General features: G+C 40.8%; 3 protein-coding genes across 5 annotated transcripts in view; 2 read left to right on the forward strand and 1 right to left on the reverse strand.

Annotated features, from left to right (window-relative positions):
- Positions 1–2,084, forward strand: part of MRPL48 (mitochondrial ribosomal protein L48) — a 54,886-nt gene extending 52,802 nt beyond the window's left edge. Inside the window, exons 7-8 of the mRNA NM_001046563.2 lie at positions 992–1,081; positions 1,787–2,084. Of these exons, the coding sequence (NP_001040028.1) occupies positions 992–1,081; positions 1,787–1,861 (165 nt within the window). The 3' untranslated portion in view covers positions 1,862–2,084. The remainder of the gene's footprint in view (positions 1–991; positions 1,082–1,786) is intronic.
- Positions 2,085–10,189: 8,105 nt separating this feature from the next.
- On the reverse strand, positions 10,190–12,703 carry COA4 (cytochrome c oxidase assembly factor 4 homolog). 2 transcript variants are annotated; one of them, NM_001207050.1, is made up of 2 exons: positions 12,518–12,703; positions 10,190–10,813 (listed from the first exon to the last, which is right to left on the reverse strand). In NM_001207050.1, the coding sequence occupies exon 2, from the start codon at positions 10,799–10,801 to the stop codon at positions 10,547–10,549; it is 255 nt and encodes an 84-aa protein (NP_001193979.1). In that variant the 5' UTR covers positions 10,802–10,813; positions 12,518–12,703; the 3' UTR covers positions 10,190–10,546. The 2 variants fall into 2 exon arrangements, with proteins under 2 accessions (NP_001193979.1, XP_010810980.1); XM_010812678.3 differs by having other exon boundaries at positions 12,602–12,642.
- A 73-nt stretch (positions 12,704–12,776) lies between these two features.
- PAAF1 (proteasomal ATPase associated factor 1) overlaps positions 12,777–23,270 on the forward strand; it is a 40,312-nt gene continuing 29,818 nt past the window's right edge. Inside the window, exons 1-5 of one of the 2 annotated variants that reach the window (XM_005216223.5) lie at positions 12,777–12,845; positions 14,423–14,463; positions 18,113–18,216; positions 19,968–20,018; positions 22,158–22,247. In XM_005216223.5, coding sequence (XP_005216280.1) covers positions 12,799–12,845; positions 14,423–14,463; positions 18,113–18,216; positions 19,968–20,018; positions 22,158–22,247 — 333 coding nt within the window. In that variant the 5' untranslated portion in view covers positions 12,777–12,798. The remainder of the gene's footprint in view (positions 12,846–14,422; positions 14,464–18,112; positions 18,217–19,967; positions 20,019–22,157; positions 22,248–23,270) is intronic. The other variant, NM_001075990.1, reaches the window with a different exon arrangement.

The raw sequence follows: 23,270 nt of genomic DNA on the forward strand, positions 1-23,270 counted from the left end.
AATACTTCATTCCTTTTTTCTGCCAAGTAATATTCCAACACATGGACTTCACCCTTTTTGATCCACTCAAGAAATGTATCAGGAAGATAACCAGCAGGATGTTAAGGTAGTAACACTCTAAATCTATGTTAAATTTTTAAATGATTAAAGTACTTACAATCTTGGTTCTTTAAATGTTATCAGGAATAAATTATTTGAGCTTCATTTTATGACAGATCTAACTTGCCACCAAGGCCCATAGGATAAAGTTTGAACTCTTTTGATTAGCACCTAAGTAGCTTCATGATTCTTCTCCAGCTTTTCCTCTTCACACCTTCATTCGTTCCAGTCACACATGGAACTAGTTTTAATTCCCTAGTACTGTGCTTTTCCTTAGTACTGTGCTATTCCTTCACATTTTACTGAATATTATTTCCTCTGCCTTAAAAAAAAAACCAACTCCACACTACAGTTGAATTCTCCCAATTTACCCTTGTTTTTCAAGACTCCAGCCAGATGTTACCTCTTTTGGAAGCTCTTTTTTTTAAACCTCCCTGATGGGGTTAGGTAGATGTTTCTCTTCTGGGTTCTGCCTTCCCCCTACATGCCTTTCTTCCAATACATCTGATTTATCTTTGGATTCTCAGCACAGGGTCTGATGACAATCAGGTGGTGGGTGGTCTATGTGGGTAAACTTGAGTTGACTCAGAAAGTCATCCTGGACTTAACCTCTTAATCCAGTTATGACATTCATTGCCTACAAGAGCAGATATTGGTGGGGGCGGGGAAGAGCAGATACTGGCCATGACCATCTCAGTAATCAGACAACTTGGCAGATCAGCAAGAGAAATCGAAATCCTGTGAAGTCTGAGCTCCAAAATCAGCTCTGGGTGTTAATCCTTCACCCAAAGGCCCTCAGGCTCTACTGGAGCTGACATTTGAGCCCTTGCCCTTTCTGCCCAACCACCTAACTTTCAGTGACTCTCTTCAAGCATCTTCTTTTCTTTTGCAGATCAGCGGTTTGAATGCTACGTTTGCAGAGATTTTCTTGGAAATAATCCAAAGCAATCTTCCTGAAGGAGTCAAATTGTCGGTGAGGGAGGTAGGTGCTAATTTGAGAAGAGGCCCACTGATGGGCTCAAAATATGGATAAGAAAATCTGGACTGGCTGACTTTAGAAACAAAAAAGGCATGTAGATAACTTAACCCAGATAATAATCAGGAAAGGTGTGCAGGCTGCTTCACCGTGATTATTAGTCTGACTATTCCAGTGCATCAGGGATCATACTTCATAGACCATGAAAGCTGAACTCTGTCAGAGCATCCTGATGTTAGGGGTAGCCCATTATACCCCCAAATTCCCTCCCTTGAGGCAGCTGTAGAGCAGAAAGAATATGATTTAAGGTCACATGCAGTGTAAGTAATCAGAACACAAATAGGCATGGAGGAAGTCCAATTCAAATTTGAGTCCTTGATACCTAATATAAGTCTGGTACATAGTATGTGTGTGCATGCTAAGTCGCTTCAGTCACTTCAGACTCTTTGCAACACTGTTACTGTTGCCTGCCAGGCTCCTCTGTCCATGTGGATTCTCCAGGCAAGAATACTGGAAGTGGACTGCTGTGCCCTCCTCCGGGGGATCTTCCCGACCCAGGGATCGCACCCTGGTACATAGTAGCTACTCAGTAAAAGTTAGTTGAATCCAAATAATTTTCTACAGAGCTGGCTGATGTAGCCTTTTCTGACGCTGGGCATATCTGAATGACTCTGTAGTAATTCCCTCTTATTTTCTTTTTCTTCTCCACAGCACACTGAAGAAGACTTCAAGGGAAGGTTCAAAGCTCGGCCAGAACTGGAAGAACTGTTAGCCAAGTTGAACTAGCTCGTTGCAGACCCTTTCATGCCTTTCAGCACTGGTGATGTTAGTGGCAAGGGGAAGAGCTTCCTGGGTGGCCAGAGTTGAGCAGGAGACCCTGACTCTCAACATCATAAGTACTCATCTCCACTGCAAGGAGTATCTCCTCTCCTTGCTTACCAATTGTCAACGCTTTTCTTTGAGCCAACCCTGGGTATCCTCCGTCTAATAAAAAGCTGCTGCTGATGGATGTGTGTATGTATGTGAGAAGTCATTCCATCCTGTGGAGTATCTTTAACTAAGGGATTGGATTTCTCTTTGCCTGGTGCTTTAGCACACAAGTGTGTTCCCCTTCAGAATTTCTCCAATTAAGAGTGAACTCATCCTTTAAATGGCAACCCACTCCAGTGTTCTTGCTTGGAGAATCCCAGGGATGGGGGAGCCTGTTGGGCTGCCGTCTCTGGGGTTGCACAGAGTCGGACACGACTGAAGCGACTTAGCAGCAGCAGCAGCATCCTTTAAATCAACCTGGCATGGAGTCCCTTTAATGAGGCAGACAATCATAAATAAACTCTCCATGGATAAAAGGCACAGGGAGGGAGATTTTGTATATGAAAAAACCCTCCAGATTGAATCAGGGTCTGTTTATAAGTGAAAAAAAAAATTACCTTGTGGGGAAAAATTACCTTGTGGGGTAGTGAGTGACGTGTCATAAGTATGCAGGTAGATGTTATGTAACTGCAAATTAGGGTTGCCTGGAATAAGTTTAAGCAAAGAATAAAAGGTTGATCTTGGTCAGGTGTCAGGAAATTGCACCCTGTGAGCCAAATCCCATCAATTGCCTATTTGCTTTTTAAAAATAATTTATTGAGGTGACATTCACGTGTCACAAAAATAACCATTTGAAAGTGAGTAATTGCATGGTATTTAATACATTTGCAGTGTTGTGCAACCTCTATCCAGTTCCAAAACCCTATTTTAAACCCCCATAGACAAAGGTTTATGGGAACAGAGCCCTGCTTATTCATTTATATATTGTCTGTGGCTGCTTTTATGTTGCCATGGCAGAGTTGAGTCACTGTGACAAAGACGGTTAAGCTAAAACATTTGTACATGGCCCTTTATAAAAATAGTTTGTCAAACATGGATCTAAGTCATTGGTTTTCAAACTTAAGTATGCATCAGGATCACCTGCAAGGCTTTTAAGAACACGAATTACTGGACTCCATTCCCAGATTTTCTGATTTAGATCTTGAGCAAGGGTGCTGTTGCTGCTGATCAGAGTTGCCTCTTTGAGAACCACTAGCCTTAAGGGCTGGAGAAGGCAATGACAACCCACTCCAGTACTCTTGCCTGGGAAATCCCATGGATGGAGGAGCCTAGTAGGCTGCAGTCCATGGGGTCGCTAAGAGTTGGACAGGACTGAGCGACTTCACTTTCGATTTTCACTTTCATGCATTGGAGAAGGAAATGGCAACCCACTCCAGTGTTCTTGCCTGGAGAATCCCAGGGACAGGGGAGCCTGGTGGGCTGCCATCTATGGGGTCGCACAGAGTTGGACACGACTGAAGCGACTTAGGAGCAGCAGCAGCCTTAAGGGGTTCCCTGGTGGCTCAGACGGTAAAGTGTCTGCCTGCAATGTGGGAGACCCGGGTTCGATCCCTGAGTTGGGAAGATCCCCTGGAGAAGGAAATGGCAACCCACTCCAGTACTCTTGCCTGGAAAATTCCATGGACAGAGGAGCCTTGTAGGCTACAGCCCATGGGGTCACAAAGAGTCGGACACGACTGAGTGACTTCACATGTGTGTGCATGCAGATAGTAACCGTGTGTGAAAATGTGTGACTGCATCTCACTCACATTTATTGAACTCTAATTATGCTCTATATACAGATTATCCTTGGGGTTGATGGTATTATTTCCAATTTTATAGGTGAATAAACTGGGGTTTGGAGAGCTGAATTGACATCCTAGGGTCACACAGCTAATAAGTGGCACACCTCTCCCCTCTGTTACCCACTACTTCTCTTGGATAACCTATACAGAGGTCTGGGAGAGCTTAGAGCACTCTTAGTATTGCATGTACTTTCCTGAAACTTTTCAGAAATTTTCAGCTCTGAAGTTATTTTGGTTTCTTTGACTTGGTTTCCAAAAGCAACAAGTGGAAACCCAGATTTCTTCTCAAGGTGTAACACTGGGGAGGGGTGTCAAGATAGCAGGTGCCCTCAATTAAAATGCTTTTCTGAATTCTAATTGAAGGTTCAGCAGGCCAGGACTTAGATGGGAACCCCACTGGGAGTATGGGTAGAGTCTGCCAGGTAAAGACTGATATTTTGGTTGGAGAAGTAATCATTGCTGAGTTTCCTTTAGGGAAGATGAGAGAGCAGCAATAATGGATGAGTGTAAAGTTGGAGGATGTGTAGTGACTTGAAGATAAGGTGAATTAAACACATGCATACACACAGATGGGCTTCCCAGGTGGCACCAGTGGTAAAGAACCTGCCTGCCAATGCAGGAGACATAAGAGACAAGGGTTTGATCCCTGGGTTGGGACGATCCCCTGGAGGGCATGGCAACCCACTCCAGTATTCTTGCCTGGAGAACCCCTGTGGACAGAAGAGCCTGGGGGGCTACAGTCCATAGGGTCGCAGAGTTGGACACGACTGAAGCGACTTAGCACACAAGCGTACACACAGGCACACAGTGCCTCCATACCACACGGGCGATGGGCGAGTCATGTGGGCCCCATTTAGGAACGTGGAATACAGTGGTATTTTCCAGGTGCTCACCTTTCCTTGCTAATAATTTGTGAAAGCAAGACGCAAGGTTTCACAAATCGACAAGATACTAGAGCTGAGGGACTTGAGACCCAGCCAGCCTAACCTCTTTTATCCTGCAAGTGCAGGTTAGGGCCCAGGAAGGGCAGTGGTTTAGTTAAGCTGACAGGGCACCTCATCGGCAGACCTGGGAGCAGGATTCAGATCTCTTGATTCCCAGTCCATCTCTTTCCATTACGTCATGAGGGATGAGTCAGGCTTCCCTCTTAAACAGGAGGCTTCTGGGTTCTGTCACCTTGGAGCTTTTGTGTCACTGACCTAGTTAGTGATGTATCCTCTCACCAGAGCCAAAGGGCTTTTGTTGTTCGTGATTAGTCTGCCCTGAAACAGATGAAAATTACTCATCATGCCTTATCCTGGTAAAAGGCACGGATACTCTGATTGCTAGAACCTCAGAATTAACAAAACAATTATGAGCTTCATTTGACTCTTTAGAGGGAAGTGAACTTCCCTAGGAATACATGGCAGTGAAATCAAATGAAATACAAGTCTCTGGGCTCTAGGCTGAAAATATTAATTCCTTCTCCTGCCTTCCCGAAAGAACCGATTATGAAGAAAAGAGGCAGACAAATCTGAGCTATTCTTAATTTCTACATTTATTAGTTTTGAGGCCTCAGGTGAGTTATTTTAATCTCATCAAACCTCAGTTTTCTGATGTATAAAATGGGGGTAATCCCTTTTAGGAACTTGAGATGGAGATAATGTATAAAATGGGCAAGCATGTGCTCAGTCAATGTTAGATTACCTTCCCATCTAAACTTCACTATACTTTTTAAAAAGATTATTTTTTCATTGAAGTATAATTTATATATGGTGAAACAAAGATCTTAAGTGTGTATATCTGATCAGTTTTGAAAATGCTGTCACCTATGAAACCTACACTTTTATTAAAGGACATTTCCATCCCCCAGAAAGTTCCCCTATATTCTTTGATAGTCATTCTTCCCCAGAAACCACCACTAATCTCATTTCTATTGCCATAGGTTAGTTTTGTCTAACAATATATAAATAGCATTGAGGATATACCCTTTTGTGTCTGACTTCATTCACTTACCCTGATGTCACTCATGTTGTTGCATGTAACTGTAGTTCATTCCTTTAGCATACTTTTAATTTGGACCCAGTTAGGGTTAAAATGTCTAGTACTGTTGCATAAACATGAGGGCTAGGCAGGAGAGAAGAAAGGAAAGGTCAATGGATTAGGAATCAGAGTAGCTGGGTTCTAGTTGTGGCTCTATCAATATATAATCTTTAAGATAATCCATTCTGGTTTTCATTTTACAGATGAGTTAACTGGCCCAGGAGGGAAAGAGACTTGTCCGAGGTCACTCACAGGGATAGCTTTAAGTCACTGGATTCCTGGTTCAGTACACATTGCTGAAATTTTTAGAAATGGATTCTTATGTGGATCAGTAACTTTCAAGGACAGAATGCCAAGGTTAAATGGGCAGTTTTCCTCATGAAGGTGGCGGATTCCTCAGCTTCATATGTTAGTCCTTTTCTTCTGGCTGAGGATGCCTTACTCCTCTCCCATCAAGCCAGCTGTGGATTCTGAAAGGATGTTTTTTAGCTGCAGAGAGAGAAATGGAATCTGGATATTTGGGGCATTCAGACACTGGAACAATGCTCACAGACCCCAGTCCTCACTGTTCTAGGATGTAAAATATATTCAGGGGAGGAAAGGCCTCTTGGGCATGCATGGGGCCTGTCTGGAACTAGAACTGCTGACAAGCACTACAGGTAGAAGCAGCCAACGTGTCTTGTACTTGTTCAATCTGTACTTTGATCTCTCTGTGCCATTTTTGTCTTCAAATGTCTGATCTCCCTGGAGAATTTGAAATGATTCATTTAGTTCTTATATTCCCCTTGGAGTAACTTGCATTCTCAGACATTTCAGATTTAGAGAATCAGCTTCACGTTGAGACAGAGAAGCAAGGCTCTGCAAGACGTCCAGGCTCTGAGGAGTGAAAACTCTTCAGAAGATAACTGCTACGGGTGTATAAGTGTACACCTGTGGCGGATTCATGTTGATGTATGGCAAAACCAATACAATATTGTAAAGTAAAAAAAAAAGAAAATGCAAGTCAAACATTAAAAATAAAAGGCTTGAAAGGAAAAAAAAAAAAAAGGTAACTGCTAGCAAAGGAAGGAATTCCACCCTCCCACCGCTTCCTCTGCCTGCTTCAAGTCCCTGCTGGAGCGGAGCGGGGAGCCCTACCCTTCCAAACAGTGGGGAAAGTACAGGGTTTCAGCCTGGACTCCCTCCAGTTCTCCTTGGATTTCTAAAGTCAGCAGCTCAGGACTTGGTCTGGCAACTTTACCTGAGGGAGGAAAGTGGGAGGAGTATCTGATTACTCATCTAGCAGAACACTTCGAAGTGCACCTTTGTACTGAGCACTGGCCACATCCTCAGCCAAGGACCTTGCAGGGAAGAGCCAAATCATGAGTCTGCCTTAGGCCTAGCCAACGGTGGCACCCAGCCAAAAGGTCTCTCTGCTCATCCGTGGCACCGAGCCTCTGTGCAGAGGTAGGTATAGAGTGCACAGGGACAGGCATGGACCACCCTAAACTCCAGCTCCATGGCTGTGGGCTGCAGAACTGACAGACTGAAAACACCATATTAATCTAGAACACTGTTGGCAACTTGCACTGGTTAATTTCCTTTTTATGGAGCACTAAAAAAAAGCAAAGTAGTTATTTCCACAGTAAGTATGGTTACTTACTGTGTTAAGCACTGTGCTAGGCACGAGATGCTTGTGAGAGAGCACACAGTGGAGAATAACATAGGCTTAAGACATGCTTGGAGTCTCATCTGCAATCTGCCTTTTACTTCCTCCTCTGTAAAGGGGAGTTAGTAGTGTTATGAAGATTAAATGAGGTAATGTAACTCAGGACAGTGACTAGCACATAATAGTGATGATAATAGCTAACACTTAGTGAAGGTTTGGAGAAGGCAATGGCACCCCACTCCAGTACTCTTGCCTGGAAAATCCCATGGATGGAGGAGCCTGGTAGGCTGGAGTCCATGGGGCCACTAAGAGTCGGACATGACTGAGCGACTTCACTTTCACTTTTCACTTTTCACGCATTGGAGAAGGAAATGGCAACCCACTCCAGTGTTCTTGCCTGGAGAATCCCAGGGACGGGGGAGCCTGGTGGGCTGCCATCTATGGGGTCGAACAGAGTCGGACACGACTGAAGTGACTTAGCAGCAGTAGCAGTGAAGGTTTACTATGTGCCAGATGCTATTTCTAAGCTCTCTATCAATATTAACTCATTCTTTCAACAACCCTATGGAGAAGATCTACACTTAATTAGCTTTGATGCCTTTGAGGAAGGTATTACTAACTGCATTTTTACAGAAGAAAAAACAGATCCTCAGATGTTAAGTAGTTTGCCCGAAACTATACTGACCCCTAATCTGGTAAGTGGCAGAGTGGGATTGAAAGCAGCATATCATAGGGACTGAGAGCACAGACTCTGGAATCAGATAGCCAGGGTTAAACGCTCCACATATATTAGTTCTAATAGTTCAGTAAAAGCTAACTTTTATTACCAGGTATTCACATATTCCCCTTCATTTAATTCTCCTAGTGTGCCCATTAAATAGGAATCAGCCCCATTTATTATACTTAAGGAAAACAGGCTTGGGTGTCAATAGAGCCCTTTTTGCCCAAACACATTCTGTGACCCTCCCAGTGTTGGCTCTCTCTTAGGCTGGAATCCTTCCAAACCTGTTCCATCCACTTAGCTGGTGTGAAAGCCATTCCTCCTGCTGAGAAGGTTCTCCTACTCTTTCTCTCTGTTAGAATTCCCTGCCCCCCATGACCTATTATTTCTATTTTAATTATACAAATTAATAAATAGGTATGTTTCTTTTATTGTTTGTATAAGCAAATAGTCCTCACTGATGGAACTTTATACTGTGACCATTTATTAAACACATGCTGCAATGAAAGTAATAGTGTACACATTTTGTAAGATGTTTAAGAGGATTCCTAAAAGAGGAATTGCTTTTAAATATTTAAAATATTTGTAGATCTCACCAAATTGCCCTGAAAAAACTTTACTAATTTATGATCCCTACAATAGTGTGTATGTGTCTCTCTCCATCCCCAAGAACATTGGTCATTATAAATACTTTTAATTTTTGTCAACAGGATGACCTAATTGTACTTTTGTTTTTAAAATTTTTATTTTTCTAAGTGATGTAGAATATATTTACATTTTCCTATGTTTTGGGGGCATAGTTAACTTTGTTCACTTTTCAGTTGGGCTATTTGCTTTTTCTTACTGATTTCTAGGTACATTTTTTTGTTGTTGTTTTGGCTGTCCCAAGTGGCATGCAGCATTTTAGTTCCCTGACCAGGGATCAAATCTATGCCCCTGCAATGGAATCGTGGTGTCTTAACCACTGGACCACCAGGGAAATCCCTCTAGGTACTTTTTATTTGTCGCAGATTATAATCCTTTCTGCTATATATATTACAAATATGTAATGTTTACTTTGTCTTTAATAGTGTCAACTAACTCCCTTCTCTTTGAGATTCTTGCTGACAGATGTAGTTCACACTGCTACCTCTGATGACCCACAGCACAGCACACATGGCCCAACAGATTCATTCATCCTTTTATACACACACACACAGTCATCTCTTTCTGCTTGAAATGGGATTTTATGGTTCTTCAAACTTGAATTCCTCTTATCTTCTCCTTCCCAAATACCAACAGAAAGGCTCAAAGTAGTTTTAGGGCCTATTCTATTTCAGATTTGTGCTTCATATATATATATATATATATATACATATATATATATATATGTATATATATGCTCAAGAAATGTTTCTGATGATGATGAGAGCATATGTCCCTTTGCATTCCAGTTCTATAGCAATGGTCACCCTCTCAACTCCCTTCCCACTCCCAAATGTCAGAGACAAAATAATAGGATGGGTAATGCACTTCTATGGAGGAAAAATGGAAAGCAATGGCAACTGTTGTGAGCTGGAGTACTCATCCACCTAAAAGAAGAATCATTCATTCAGTTCCAGCAAATTGCTGTTAAAGTAGGAATATAAGCTTCATGTTAACAGATTCTCCAAACTTTTCAAAAACTGAAAATCTGTATGTTATGTTACATTACTTTTTAAACATCAAGTCAACACTATGGATTTCTTTGGTTGGGAGCATATTCAAATCAGACTCTGTATCTGTTAAAACAACAGAATCTGACATATGAGCGGCACTTACTATTTGTTTTCCCATTTGCCTTCTTCCTTCCATTAGACTGACTGAAATATCCAGAACAATTGATGAAAGATAAAGTCATGTGTATCATTATCAGAAATTAGTTGTTCTAGTGTTTTGTTTCTCTCTCAAACCAGACTAAAGCAATATGAAGGGAGATATATTTGCATTACATCAGTTTCCTACACAGTGCATGGCACATGAGGTCTCATAAACCTTGCTGTTTTTGAACCTATGACCAAATAAATGAAGAAATGATTAAGGGTAACCAATTTACCTTTAGATTGTGAATTTACTTTAAATGTCCATGTAATCAGCACAGTATTTGGCACACTGACCCAAGATGTAGCATAGGAGAGCATCCCTTAACCCCACTCTGTTTTACACAGCAAATACTGGTAAATATTTAATATTGATGATATAATATGGGTGAGGATGTGTGGGATCTCAATATGATAGCTCATGTCCAAACCCATGGCTGCCTGGCTCTCAGCCCCAGGCCCAAATACTATCCCCAAGTCTTACAGTTCTTGGCCCACACTTCCACTGTTCAGGATTTCTTTCTCCCATGATCTGTCTGGGTGCTAGTTTCTGCAGGGCCATCCTCTGGGCATAGTTGGTTTGGGGTCTCAGCGGTGGGTGCTGCTTTGCTCTTTCCGCCTCTGCAGTTCCTCCCGTCGCCTTGCCTGCTGTTCACTCATGCAGTCCCGGAAGGCCTGCACCTGTGGCTGGCACTGCCTCCAGTCCTGGTGCTGGGCCATGCACTCCTGCACTGCATAGTGGGAAGCAGCACAGCCTGAGCGGGAGATGAGCTGGTCCAGCGGGTCCTCTTCTTCATCCTCCTTCTTTACCTGTCGGGACCAGGCATGGCCTTGAGCTGACATCTTCTGGAGTCTCTAGAATATCAACGGGAGCAAGGTTAGAGTAGGGACATGATTATATACGTTCCTCTGTTATAAACAACACTGACCACTGCACTGTTATGGCCTATTTATGCCTATGTCTCCCCTCGGAGATTGTGAGCTATTTGAGGACAAATACTGGGTCTGATTCATCCTGGTACCCCAGCACCAGGCTTGCAAAATGGTCTCAACTGAACAGAATGAGATAAATAAAGTATGTGAGAATGCTCAGCACAGCACTAATAAGCTCAAATGGATTCTACTAATAGAATTGGAATTAGGTGAAATGTCACATTTCTGGGGAAGCTATCTCTTTTCTCCTATTGGAGAAGCAATCTTCTTTTCTCCAATTAGCCTTATTCTATGGCTGGAGAAGAACAGAATTTAGTGCTTGAGAGAGTAACCATATATGGGTAGGGTTTGACATTTGTGAGAATGGAGAGTTGTGTGGAGAACAGAGAGCATACAAGGTACAGAGCAAGAACTAAGTTTGTGAGGTGTGAGAATACTTAATGTGAGGTGCACTTGCCCACATTGCCTTTCCACGATCACCTGCTTCAGAGCACCCAGCACAAGGTAGCATATAGAAGGAACTTAAGAGAAGTTTGAAGATAAATGACTCAGCCTTTGTACAAATTTAACCATGACAGGCTATAAATAAGCTAAGACTCCTTAATGCCTTTCCTGGGTCTCTGATTCATTTAACAAATTATCATTGAGTATCTATCATGTACCAAGCTCTATGCTAGAGTTGAGGATACAAGAGTGACCAAGACAGATACACTTCCTGCCTTCATAGAGTTTATAATTAAGGTAAGTTAAAAGGCTGTTTACTTGTGTACAGTTGTCTATAAACAGCTAAAATTGGGAAGACAGTGGAGACTACCTAAGCCAGACAAGGGGACAAACAGGCAGGGAAGCCTTCTTGCAGAAAGTGATTTCTAAACTGAGACTTGAAAGATGAAAAGGGAAGAGCCAGAGATGTAAAGAATATTTCTAGTCAGTGAAGAGCAAGGTGGGGATTTGAGACAGAATTTGACATGAGATGAACTGAAAGTTTTATATGACTGGAGAACAGAGTACGAGAACAGGAAAATTAATGAAAGTGATGAGTTGAGAAAGTATCTGATCATAGGAAGACCACATGTTAAGGTGTCAAGAGGGCAATGGGGAAGTCACAAAAAGGTTTTAAGAACTCTATGAAAGTGAAAGTGTTAATCGCTCAGCCTGTCTAGACTCTTTGATACCCCATGGACTGTAGCCTGTCAGGCTTCTCTGTCCATGGATTTCTCCAGGCAAGAATACTGGAGCAGGTTGCCATTTCCTTCTCCAGAGGATCTTCCTGACCCAGGGATTGAACCCAGGTCTCCTGCATTACAGGCAGATTCCTTACATTCTGAGAGCCACTGGGAAAGCCCAAAAACTCTAGAAGTGGAGTCGCTCAGTCGTGTCCGACTCTTAGCGACCCCATGGACTGCAGCCCACCAGGCTCCTCCGTCCATGGAATTTTCCAGGCAAGAGTACTGGAATGGGGTGCCACTGCCTCTCCTTTGAAAGAATGGGTAAGCAGAAAAACCCAGGCGGCCAAGTCACTTAAAACCTCCTCGACCACCTTCCGGAGAGGACGCATGCGCACTCGCGAGCTCGCGCTGTGCCCGCTAGGCTTCACCGCGTAAGATCGCGGCACACAGTGCTCACCGAACAGGCAGACAAGAGGACTCGAACGCGCGCTGCTGCACAGCGGCGTCGGTTTTGCAGGCAGTTGTTACTCTACCGAATTACCCGGTAAACCTCCGGTCAGGAACCAGCTTCCTGCAAGGAGCGCGTGCGCACAGGAGAGGGGCGAGAAAGAGACTCCACCGCGTATTTTCATTCGCGGCTTTCGGGGTAGATCCCGCCCTTCGTTCTCGACGCAGGCTCTGTGGGGAATCCACTTCCGGGAGAGAGCGGAAGGGGCGGGCTGGTGGAGGCGGGTTAAGATGGCGGCACCTTTGAGGATTCAGAGCGACTGGGCCCAGGCTCTCAGGTGAATCCAGGTCCAGAACTGGGACATAGGAGGCGGGTAGCGGATGTTGCCTTTACGTTAAGGAGCGCCATCCCCGACCCAGGATGTCCATAGGAGTTGCCTCATCAATTGTTGAGGGAACCCTGGGCCTAGAAGAAGTCTCAAATCGACATGGTCATTGTTTTTCATTCTCGGAAGAGTTATGTATCCCAGGAAACACGTATGCGTCGTGTGATGGCAGAGGCAGAATAGGATCAATGAGTTGGAGAAAGATAGGAAAACTGAGAGGCAGGAAGACTCTTGGCCAACTAGTCATGGTCATTTAGCAAATATTTATCAGCTATTTCCAAAAGTCCCAGCAATCTGCATTACCAGGAGTCTTGGCATGCTTCGCGACCCCTAGTGATGTGTTAGTCATGTTGTGTGTAGTCCATGGGGTCGCAAAGAGTCGGACACGACTGAGCGACTTTCACTTCACTTCACTTCACAGGTCTTTTCAAGGAACAGTGTAACGCCTACCATGTTCAGACTCTGACCTACCTAAATAGATGCTCGGCGGAGTTCAGATGTGTACTCTAAACTTAAGGGGTGGTTCTTGCCTTCGAGACGCTTACAGCTTAATTGGAACGAACAGCAAACCATTCATTTATTTATTATGGATCATATACTGTGCAAGTTATTTTGCTAGGCACCAGAATGAGTACAGCGGTACCGAGATGTTCAGCCGCTAAGTCGTGTCTGCCGTGGACTGTAGCCGGCCAAGCTCTTCTGTCCTTGGGATTTCCAACGCAAAAATACTGGAGTGGGTTGCCTTTTCCTTCTCCAACAGCAGTGCCATGAATGGCAACTATTATACTAATAGGTTTTTTAAATGGAAACAATGGTGAAGATGAATGAATTATAAGTCTCCTGCATTTAAGAAACTTATGCCTCACTAGCGGAGAAGGCAGTGGCACCCAACTCCAGTACTCTTGCCTGGAAAATCCCATGGACGGAGGAGCCTGGTAGGCTGCAGTCCATGGAGTCGCTAAGAGTCGGACCCGACTGAGTGACTTCACTTTCACTTTTAACTTTCATGCATTGGAGAAGGAAATGGCAACCCACTCCAGTGTTCTTGCCTGGAGAATCCCAGGGTCGGTGGAGCCTGGTGGGCTGCCATCTATGGGGTCGCACAGAGTTGGACACGACTGAAGCGACTTAGTAGTAGTAGTAGTAGTATGCCCTACTAGGTGGGCTGAAAATAAACCTTATTACTACAACACCAGATGTGTAATAGGAAGAATACTGACATTTATTGAGGACCACCTTTGAGAGAACACAAGTCCAGAATCAAGAAGTAAGTTGCCCAAGATTGTGCAACTAATAAGTATTTCATGATGAAGTACTTGAGCTTCACTTAACTAACAGGTCTATGCATTAAACACAATCCATAAATATTTCTTCAACCAATAAAATTTGTCTATGCCTGGATAAGGTATTAGACTGATTTGTGTAAGTGCTGTGGCTAAACTGGAAATTATATGTTCTTTCTCCCCTTCATCAATAACATCCATTTTGACGTTGAGTGAGTCTAATTAGGTTTTTGTTTCTCTTCATAGGAAGGACGAAGGGGAGGCCTGGCTGAGCTGTCACCCCCCAGGTAATATCCTTAAATCTGTATGCCTTCCCTTTAGAGAAAGAGGATTTACAACCCCTAGGAAAGAGCTTCCTACTTTCTCCTGGCCCAGACTACTTGAAGAGTGCTTCAATTAGTCTTGAGATGTGCTTCAACAGTCTTCAGATGTTCTTGACCATTCTGTGCTGTAAGGATGTCACTGCAACTCCTCCATTCTAGGGGAAAGTGAAAGTGAAGTCGCTCAGTCCTGTCTGACTCTAGCGACCCCATGGACTGCAGCCCACCAGGCTCCTCCGTCCATGGGATTTTCCAGGCAAGAGTACTGGAGTGGGTTGCCACTGCCTTCTCCGATTCTAGGGGAAGGGCTTCCAATTGGTGTTCCATTGGGAGCCACAGACATTTATGGAGACATTCCTGCTGCATCTTAATCAGTGTCTTTGCCATATGTTATTGTATTCTAAGCAGTTCTGTAGCTTCAGTTGTGACCTTCTTGATTATGATTCCTGGGTCTACAGCTCTAGTTCTGACCTCTGTTCATTTTCAAGTAGAAATTGAATAGTTAACCTGCTAAACATTTCTGGTTAAAACTCTCACTGCTGTTTTGAGCTTATCAGATAGATCCAAAATCTGAAGCTGAGTGCTTCCATTGTCAAACAGGTTTTCTTTCTAGATTTTCTCAGTTCTTAAGTTATCACTATTCTAGACATCAGAGTGAAAAACCTGGTACCTCACCCTACCATATACAGTTAGTTCCCAAGTCTTCCAAATTTTTCCTTTCAATGACATTCCTGTATTAGTCTCATCCATTTGTTTTCAGTTAGTGTGGTAACATTAAAATTTTTTTCCTTTTAAATTTGTAAGAAAGCTTTGTTTTGCTGATTATTTTTCATTTTCAGAGACCTTTGATATCTCTCCATAATAAGATATTCTAGGAGAAATAGAGTTTTAAACAGTTTTCTTTTGAGGAATTTGGTGCTGCATCAAAGAAAGGTGGTAGCTGGAGGTCTCAGAATCAAGGATTTTTGTCTTATTTTTAAAGATGGGAACTAATTGGAGAGCAATTAAAATACAGGTTATACATTCAAAATATTAATCTTTGTTTCATTTTAAAATGCTGTGCTTAGTCACTCAGTTGTGTCTGACTCTTTTCAACTCCATGGACTGTAGTCTGCCAGGCTCTTCTGTCCATGGGGATTCTCTAGGCAAGAATACTAGAGTGGATTGCCATGCCCTCCTCCAGGGGATCTTCCTGACCCAGGGACTGAACTCAGGTCTCCCACGTTGTAGGCAGATTCTTGACCATCTGAGCAACCAGGGAAGCCCTTATTTAAAAGTAAATAAATATATTTAAAAAAAAGAAAAATATATATAGGTTGTAGGTAGAAAAGAAGACTAACTGAAAAATCAGTATCTTAGATGAGAAAGAGATTGAATTAAGTCTAAAAGACTAAGGTGAAAGAAGGTGAGGGTAAGTGTAGATGTATTAATAGATACATGCATAAACATGGATATAGAAATGTGAAATTTTCTTATAGCTTCAATTTTCTTATAGCTGCAATTTTCTTTGTGATGTTGGAGTTAGGGTCAGCTTTTAAAGAAGAGAATCTTTTTGTTGTTGTTTTCCCCTGAAATAGCAGTTTTGTTGAAATAAAATATATGCTATCTATGTGCTAGATTTCAACCGTAACATGTAGGTACTATTAGGATTCTGATTTTTTTTTTTTAAGATAACTGTATTCAAATATAATTCACATACAGTAAAGTTTATCTTTTTAAAGTGTACAATTCAGTGGGTTCTGGTATATTCATAGAGTTGTATGTCTGTCAGTAATTCTACACATTTTCATTACCTCTAAAAGAAACCTTATGCTGTTTAGCAGTTTCTCTGCATTCTACCCTCCTCCTAGCTCCTAGCAACCGCTAATTGACTCTCTGTGGATTTGCCTGTTTTGGACATCTCTTATAAATAGAATCATAATATGTGGCATTTTGCACCTTTCATTTAGCATAACATTTTCAAGGTTCATCCATTTTGTGGCATTCATATGTTTTTATGGCCAAGTAATAGTCTGTTGTAAGGACATAGCACATTTTTTGTATGTTCATCAGCTGATGAACATTTGAATTGTTTCCAGTTTTTGGCTGTTTTGAAGGAAGAAGGTTTTGATGATAGGCTAGGTATAGTGAGAATTGGCTGCTTTGGGAACAAAAGGGGCAAAAGGACTCCAAAACTATGCAGAGTTTGAAAACTGTGGTAAATTGTAGGGCTGCCAGTTTGCACAGTTGTGTCCTGTTCTGTATCTGCACTCAGCAGTCTATATGTAGCAATGTAGAAAGGTGAATGGTTAGATTAATCCCACTCTTGTTACCCAGACAAGATACCGAGACTGAGGTCATTTCAGTGACTTCGTAAATGTAGAGAGGTCACTGACAGTGCTGACAGGAGAATGGTAGAAATAATATACCAAAAGAGCCAGACTTGCTAGGATAATTTGAAGCCAGGAGGGAATCATGGAATGGGACAAAAAGCAGAGTTCACTCAACCCTATTTTTGTGGCATCTTTCTGAACTAACATTTCATGCCACTTCCTGCCACACCTTATTCACTAGATCTTCTCTAGTCCAAACTTCTACCCTAGATTGTTAGTTACTCCATTAATATCTTTCAGTGACTAAACTAGTATATTAATTGATGCCTCCTCCCCCCTTGTTCCTGTGTGACTGTTCTTTATTCTTGACATGCCCTTCCCTGACACGGAGTTTCCTTTCCCTTGTCATGTCCGACTCTTTGTGACCCTGTGAACTGTAGCCTACCGGGCTTCTCTTTCCGTGAGATTTTCCAGGCAAGAATACTGGAGTGGGTTGCTGTTTCCTTCCCCATTCCTTTCCCTTATTTTCTGCCTAGTTGTATCTTTCAAGATCCTACTTGAGTCCCACCCTCTCTAGGAAGCTCTCCTACTCTGCATGAATGACTTTTGCGTGATGATTTTTACTTCCCTCTTACTCCTAGAATTTAAGTTTCGTGCACCAGTTATTTACTGAATAATTTGAGCACTTTGCTAGTTTTCTGAACTCAAGGACTTCATAGTCTGGCGGGGAGGCCAGAAATGTGAACAACGTATTGTGGGCTGTTACAGAACAACATACACACACATACACACACACGCACACACACACACGTGTGTATATATAGTACAGAAGAAGAATAGAAGAGAACATTTTAACATTTACGTGCAGGATGATATCTTATTTAGCCCATATTACTGCAAAAGCAGTGTCCTGCTTAAGCAGTATTCCCAGTTATTGAAGCTTAACTCTTCAGTCTGTGTTAATATGTCTGTACTGTGGATAAATGCATATGTTCATGTTGATCTTCATCTTTGATCTTGGGAAATTCCATTTCACAGGCAGTAAAACTGAGGTTGAGATTATTCTAGTAGCTTTACAAATACTATGTTATATCTCAAAATCTTTGTTCCTGGCTTTTAGCCCTTCCAATTTAGGTTCATCTAGGCTATTTTTCTTTCTACTCACCTCACTTACTAACACAAGTACCTGCTTTTCTTTCATGAGCCAGTTTCCTCCCATATATACAGATGCCTGAATTGGGCCTTCAAGGAGAAAAATGTTTAATTCTTCTTATTTTTTGAAATATGAATCTTTGTCTGTATAGGGAAACCAACTTTGTATGGCAGCCTGACTTGTCAAGGAATTGGCCTTGATGGCATCCCAGAGGTTACAGCTTCTGAAGGATTTATTGTGAATGAAATAAATAAGGTAAGATTTATGTCTTCTAGATGGCATCATGTCCCAAACTACGGTAGTATCTTATATATCTACTTTAAATATTTATACTCATCTGTGTATCACTGTCATCTCCATTCCATTCATATAATAATCATAATTTTTACTGCCTTTGAATGTCAAGAGTTTTTCTTTTATACTTAGACATGGTTTTAAATGCAAACTTTTTCTTACTTCCCTTATACTAGTGCTGTTCACTAGTGAGCCACATGTGTAATTTTTTTTTATTGAAGTCTAGTTGATTTACAGTGTTTTAGGGGTATAGCAAAGTGATTCAGTTATGTATATATGTATATGGATATTATATATATATTATTTTTCAGATTCTTTTCCATTATAGGTTGTTACAAGATATTGAGTAGAGTTCCCTGTATTATACAATAGGTCCTTTTGTTTATCTATTTTATATATAGCAGTATGTATCCACATGTGTAATTTTAAATTTTCTAGTAGCCACATATAAAGGGTAAAAAAATAAATAGGTGAAATTAGTTTTAATAATATATTTCATTTAACCCAATATATCTAAAATGTTATTTCTACCTATAATTAATATAAAAAGTTATTAGAAATAGTTTATACTTCTTTCTTCTTACTCTTTTTTTTTTTCTTATTAAGTCTTTGAGCTCCTTTGTATATTTTAACTTAGAGATCATCTCAATTCAAACTCTGTTGGAAATACTTGATATGTATTCAGGTTTAAAAACATTTACAGTTGAAAACAGATGATTCGTGTACCTAACTAGTTCCAAACATACTTAAAAAGTTTTCCAATAGTTGGATCAAGTATCAGTTTTTAAATTGAACTTTAAGATTAAAAATTCAGTCACTCATTTGTATTAGCCACATTTCAAGTGCTGAGTAGCTTTATGTAGCTAGTACCCCATATTGTACAGTATAGCATTATGTATTTGACCACACCTTGGTGAAGGCCTGTATTAATGATACTTAATATATTGTTTTCCTCATCAGTCTTTGAGGTGAGTAGATGGCCATCTAAGTGTTGCAGAACTCATGATCTGACTTTCCTTCCTCATTCTGATGGCTGCAGTCATTGTGCTCTAGTGAGATGATTCCCAAAGGGTGAAACAGCTTTTTTTTTTTCTTTTTTTGGTGTAATTAAGCTTTCTTAGTTATAAGATGTTTCAGGTGTACTGACAAGAATAGAGAATACTTTGTTATTTACATAAGATTTTTAGCAAATGTTCATTTACTACCGACTGTGCAAAATAAGCTACATGTTTTTATATATTTTTATATTTGTTTTTCATGAGCAGTATTGTAGAAAGTACCAAAAGATCTGAGTCCAAGTCTTAGTTACTGTGACATTTACTGGCTATATAATTCTAGACAAATAACTTGGTTACCTGAGCCTCAGTTTCCTCGTCTATAAAACAGAGACTGTATTCTACATTCATAGGCTGATTACTGGGGATTGAGAATGCATATAAAAGAAACTAAGGTATTTCAAAAGTGAGTTACTGTTTATTGTAACAATCCTGTGGGATTAGCATTTTAAATTTCCATTTTGCAGATAAGCAAACAGCTCAGAGAGGTTAATTAACCCTTAATAATCAAAGTTGGCTAGACTGTGTCAGAATTGAAACCCATTTCTATTAACTTCAAGTATAACACCACCTTGCAAGCCTACATTTTCCCCAGGTGGTTTGCCAGTATCCATTCACAGCGTGGGTGCTGACTTCCTTTCTTCCCTTTGTACTCAGGCCCTTCCAACGTCATTGCTAATTATTGCTGAATACCTGCTGGGTCAGACAGTAAGTGCTTATGGTTGAACATTCATGTTTCCTAACTACCATGAGTCACTTTGCTATTTGATGTTGCTGCATTATCCTGTTAAAACAGATCTGTCATTATGCTTAAAAACCTAACCCCTCAAAAGATAAGAGTTTTGACTTTTAATTTTATCTTAGTGTGGACTATTCACTCTTCCCCTTCACACTGAATTTTATCTGTTTTGATACCTCCTGCAGCTTTTCTTTTAAATCTTCTCATTAACAGCATGAACATTTTCTACTGCTGGAAGATAATACAACATTTATCTTCCTTCATTGTCTGTTTATGGATTAAAGTGTGATTTGCAGGATTGATGAGCAGGAGAAAGCCACTCATCTCTTGAAATCTTTTATATAATTAACTCCAAAGAAATAAAGTCTTCTGAGAGAAAACGCAGTTCTTACAGAGGCCCGAACACTAAGCTTTTAGAGCTCCTCATGTGCTTTTCTTGGTATGAATATTTAGCCAGGAAAGTTTGGCTGACACTTTAGTTTCGGGTACAGGAGACAATTCCAAATCCAGGTCAACTGTCTTGCAGCTGTATGGGCTTTGTCATGCGGTTAGAAGCAAAAACTCATTTAATAAAAGGCCTGCAGGCAGCCAGGCATAGATATGCTGGCTAAGAAAGAATGGTCCATATAGATAACCTGATTGTCTTTTTAAAGGAATAGAAGATCTGTAATAAGAGAATATTGATTTTCAGTTATGAGAATATTATAACTTTGAAACTATTCTTTCTCATGAACTGTGAAGACTGTGCTTGTTGTACATAAAGAGGTTTAGAAAGTCTTGATTATTGAAGACATTTTCATTGTCCAGAAGAATTTTCAGAAACTTTTAAGTACTATGGCATAAGGGATAACAGATTAGGGTCCATTTGGTGAGAGCAGCTCCTCAGCTCTATGTAGGAGATACACAGTTAGGGGACAGTGTTAGTGTTCTGCCGATTAGAGTAGGGGATTGTTGTATTGCAAGAATCCTTGAGGAGGTGTTTACCAAGCCTTTTATATCTTGGCCTTGAAACACCAACATGCTTAAATGGTTACAGTCTGCCTTTAGCAAGTCATGTCACTTGAATCTAATGTCTGGTCCTAGGTATAATTTAATACTATGTCACTAGTGGTTTCTTGCTACAGTAGCTGAAATATATGTGGTAATGATTAGGCAGAACACATGGGACACCATAAGATAGATATTTGGTAATGACCAGTCTGTGAACATATATAGTCAGTTTAAGCCTAGGTGGGATTGTGCACCACAAGCCTGACCGGGGCCTACACATTGTATGAGCATACCATAATTTACCTACTTTCTTACTCTGGTAACTGTACATGTCAGTAGTCTAACATTCGGAGAAGGCAATGGCACCCCACTCCAGTACTCTTGCCTGGAAAATCCCATGGATGGAGGAGCCTGGTGGGCTGCAGTCCATGGGGTCGCTAAAAGTCGGACACGACTGAGCGACTTCCTTTCACTTTTCACTTTCGTGCATTGGAAAAGGAAATGGCAACCCACTCCAGTATTCTTGCCTGGAGAATCCCAGGGACAGGGGAGCCTGGTGGGCTGCCGTCTATGGAGTCACACAGAGTCGGACACGACTGAAGTGACTTAGTAGTAGTAGTAGTCGTAGTAGTAGTAGTAGTAGTCTAACATTCTTTCTGAAAGTTCTTGTAGGCGGCAAGTTTACTTTTAGATAAGTCTTTTGGGCCCTAGGCCTGGGGGCTGATGCTGTTGGTCCTGTTTTTTGCCACACTGCTGATTGAGAGTACTGGTATTGGATTTTCTTAATGGAAATTAATGTTCTCGTGTTTGTCATTTGTATCTTATTGTTGGTTTGTCTTTGGTTGAATCTTCAACATAAATACATAATGGCTCAGCAATTTCAAATTACATTGCAACTCTCTGCAGTAAAAGGACTGCTTATCTATAGGGGAGTGATAGTTTTATGGGTTGGGGAAAGAGGATTAGAGAGGGAGGGTACACTTAAAAGGTAAGAGTTTCTTTCATCCTAATGTTTTCTTTAAGAAGCTTTATAAAAAAAAATAAAAAAAATAAGAAGCTTTATTTAGTTCTATTGATGTAGCTTTACTGATGGATTTCATCTTTCCTTCTCTGTTTAGAAAAGCATTCATGTTTCATGTCCAAAGGAAAATGTATCTTCAAAGTTTCTGGCACCATATACTACTTTTTCCAGAATTCATACAAAGAGTGTAAGTATTTTGATAAAATGAGGAGAAAACATAATAACATGTAGTTTTTTGTTTTATCTGCTTGTCTAGTGCTATAAACATATTAATAATTAATGTGGTTTTAATTTACTTTGTGTTATAACACAGCCAATAAAGTGTGATATGTTTGGCAAAACTGGTAGTTGGGTCCTTAGAATAAATGTACAAATCCACTCACTGATAATTTTTTTTTATTATTAAAGGGAATCCTACACTGTTGGTGGGAATGTAAGTTAGTATAGCCACTATGGAAAACAGTGTGGAGGTTCCTTAGAAAACTAAATGTGGAATTACCATATAATCCATCAGTCCCACTCCTGGGCGTATACCTGGACAAAACTATAATTCAAAGCGATGCATGCCATTACTGGTAATCTTAAAGAGAAGAATTGTGTGAAATTTTCTTTTTTTTTTTTTAAATTTTCTTATGTATGCTTTACTCTAGTGCTGCTTACCTACTTCTGGATAATGATGATAGTACTTGATGTTTGAGTAATTTGCTACTGCTCATATTTCTCTCCCTTTGCCTATAGAAAGAGGCATTTTCTCAAAATTCCAAGAACAGCATATTGAGGGATAATTTTCAGAGATTTTTGTGATAAAGCCCTTTCTAGTACCGTAGGCTTTTTGGAAGCAGAAATGGTGGATTATATTAAAGCCTACAGCTTCTTATTGTGTGATACATTTTCAAAAATAGCTGTTTTACCCTGTTGCGAAACAAATATATATTTAGTGATCAAAATTTAGGAAATACAAAAGAAAGTGAAAATCATTCATTTCTATGCTATGAAGATAACGTGAGCTTTTGTTATGTGGCACTTAGTAATAATAATCAGTGGTTTTGCCACTTGCAACAACGTGGATGGACTTGGAGGGTATGCTAAGTGAAATACGTTAAACAGAAAAAGACAAACACTATATGATGTGGAATCTAAAAAATAAAACAAACTAGTGAATATAACAAAAAGGAAACAAACTTGCAGATTTAGAAACTAATGGATATAA

Source organism: Bos taurus, chromosome 15 (assembly GCF_002263795.3).
Source record: "Bos taurus isolate L1 Dominette 01449 registration number 42190680 breed Hereford chromosome 15, ARS-UCD2.0, whole genome shotgun sequence".
Classification (NCBI taxonomy): domain Eukaryota; kingdom Metazoa; phylum Chordata; class Mammalia; order Artiodactyla; family Bovidae; genus Bos; species Bos taurus.

Coding starts and splice junctions, on each gene's coding strand:
- COA4 (NM_001207050.1), bottom strand. CDS start 10,801: ATGTCAGCTCAAGGCCATGCCTGGTCCCGACAGGTAAAGAAGGAGGAT.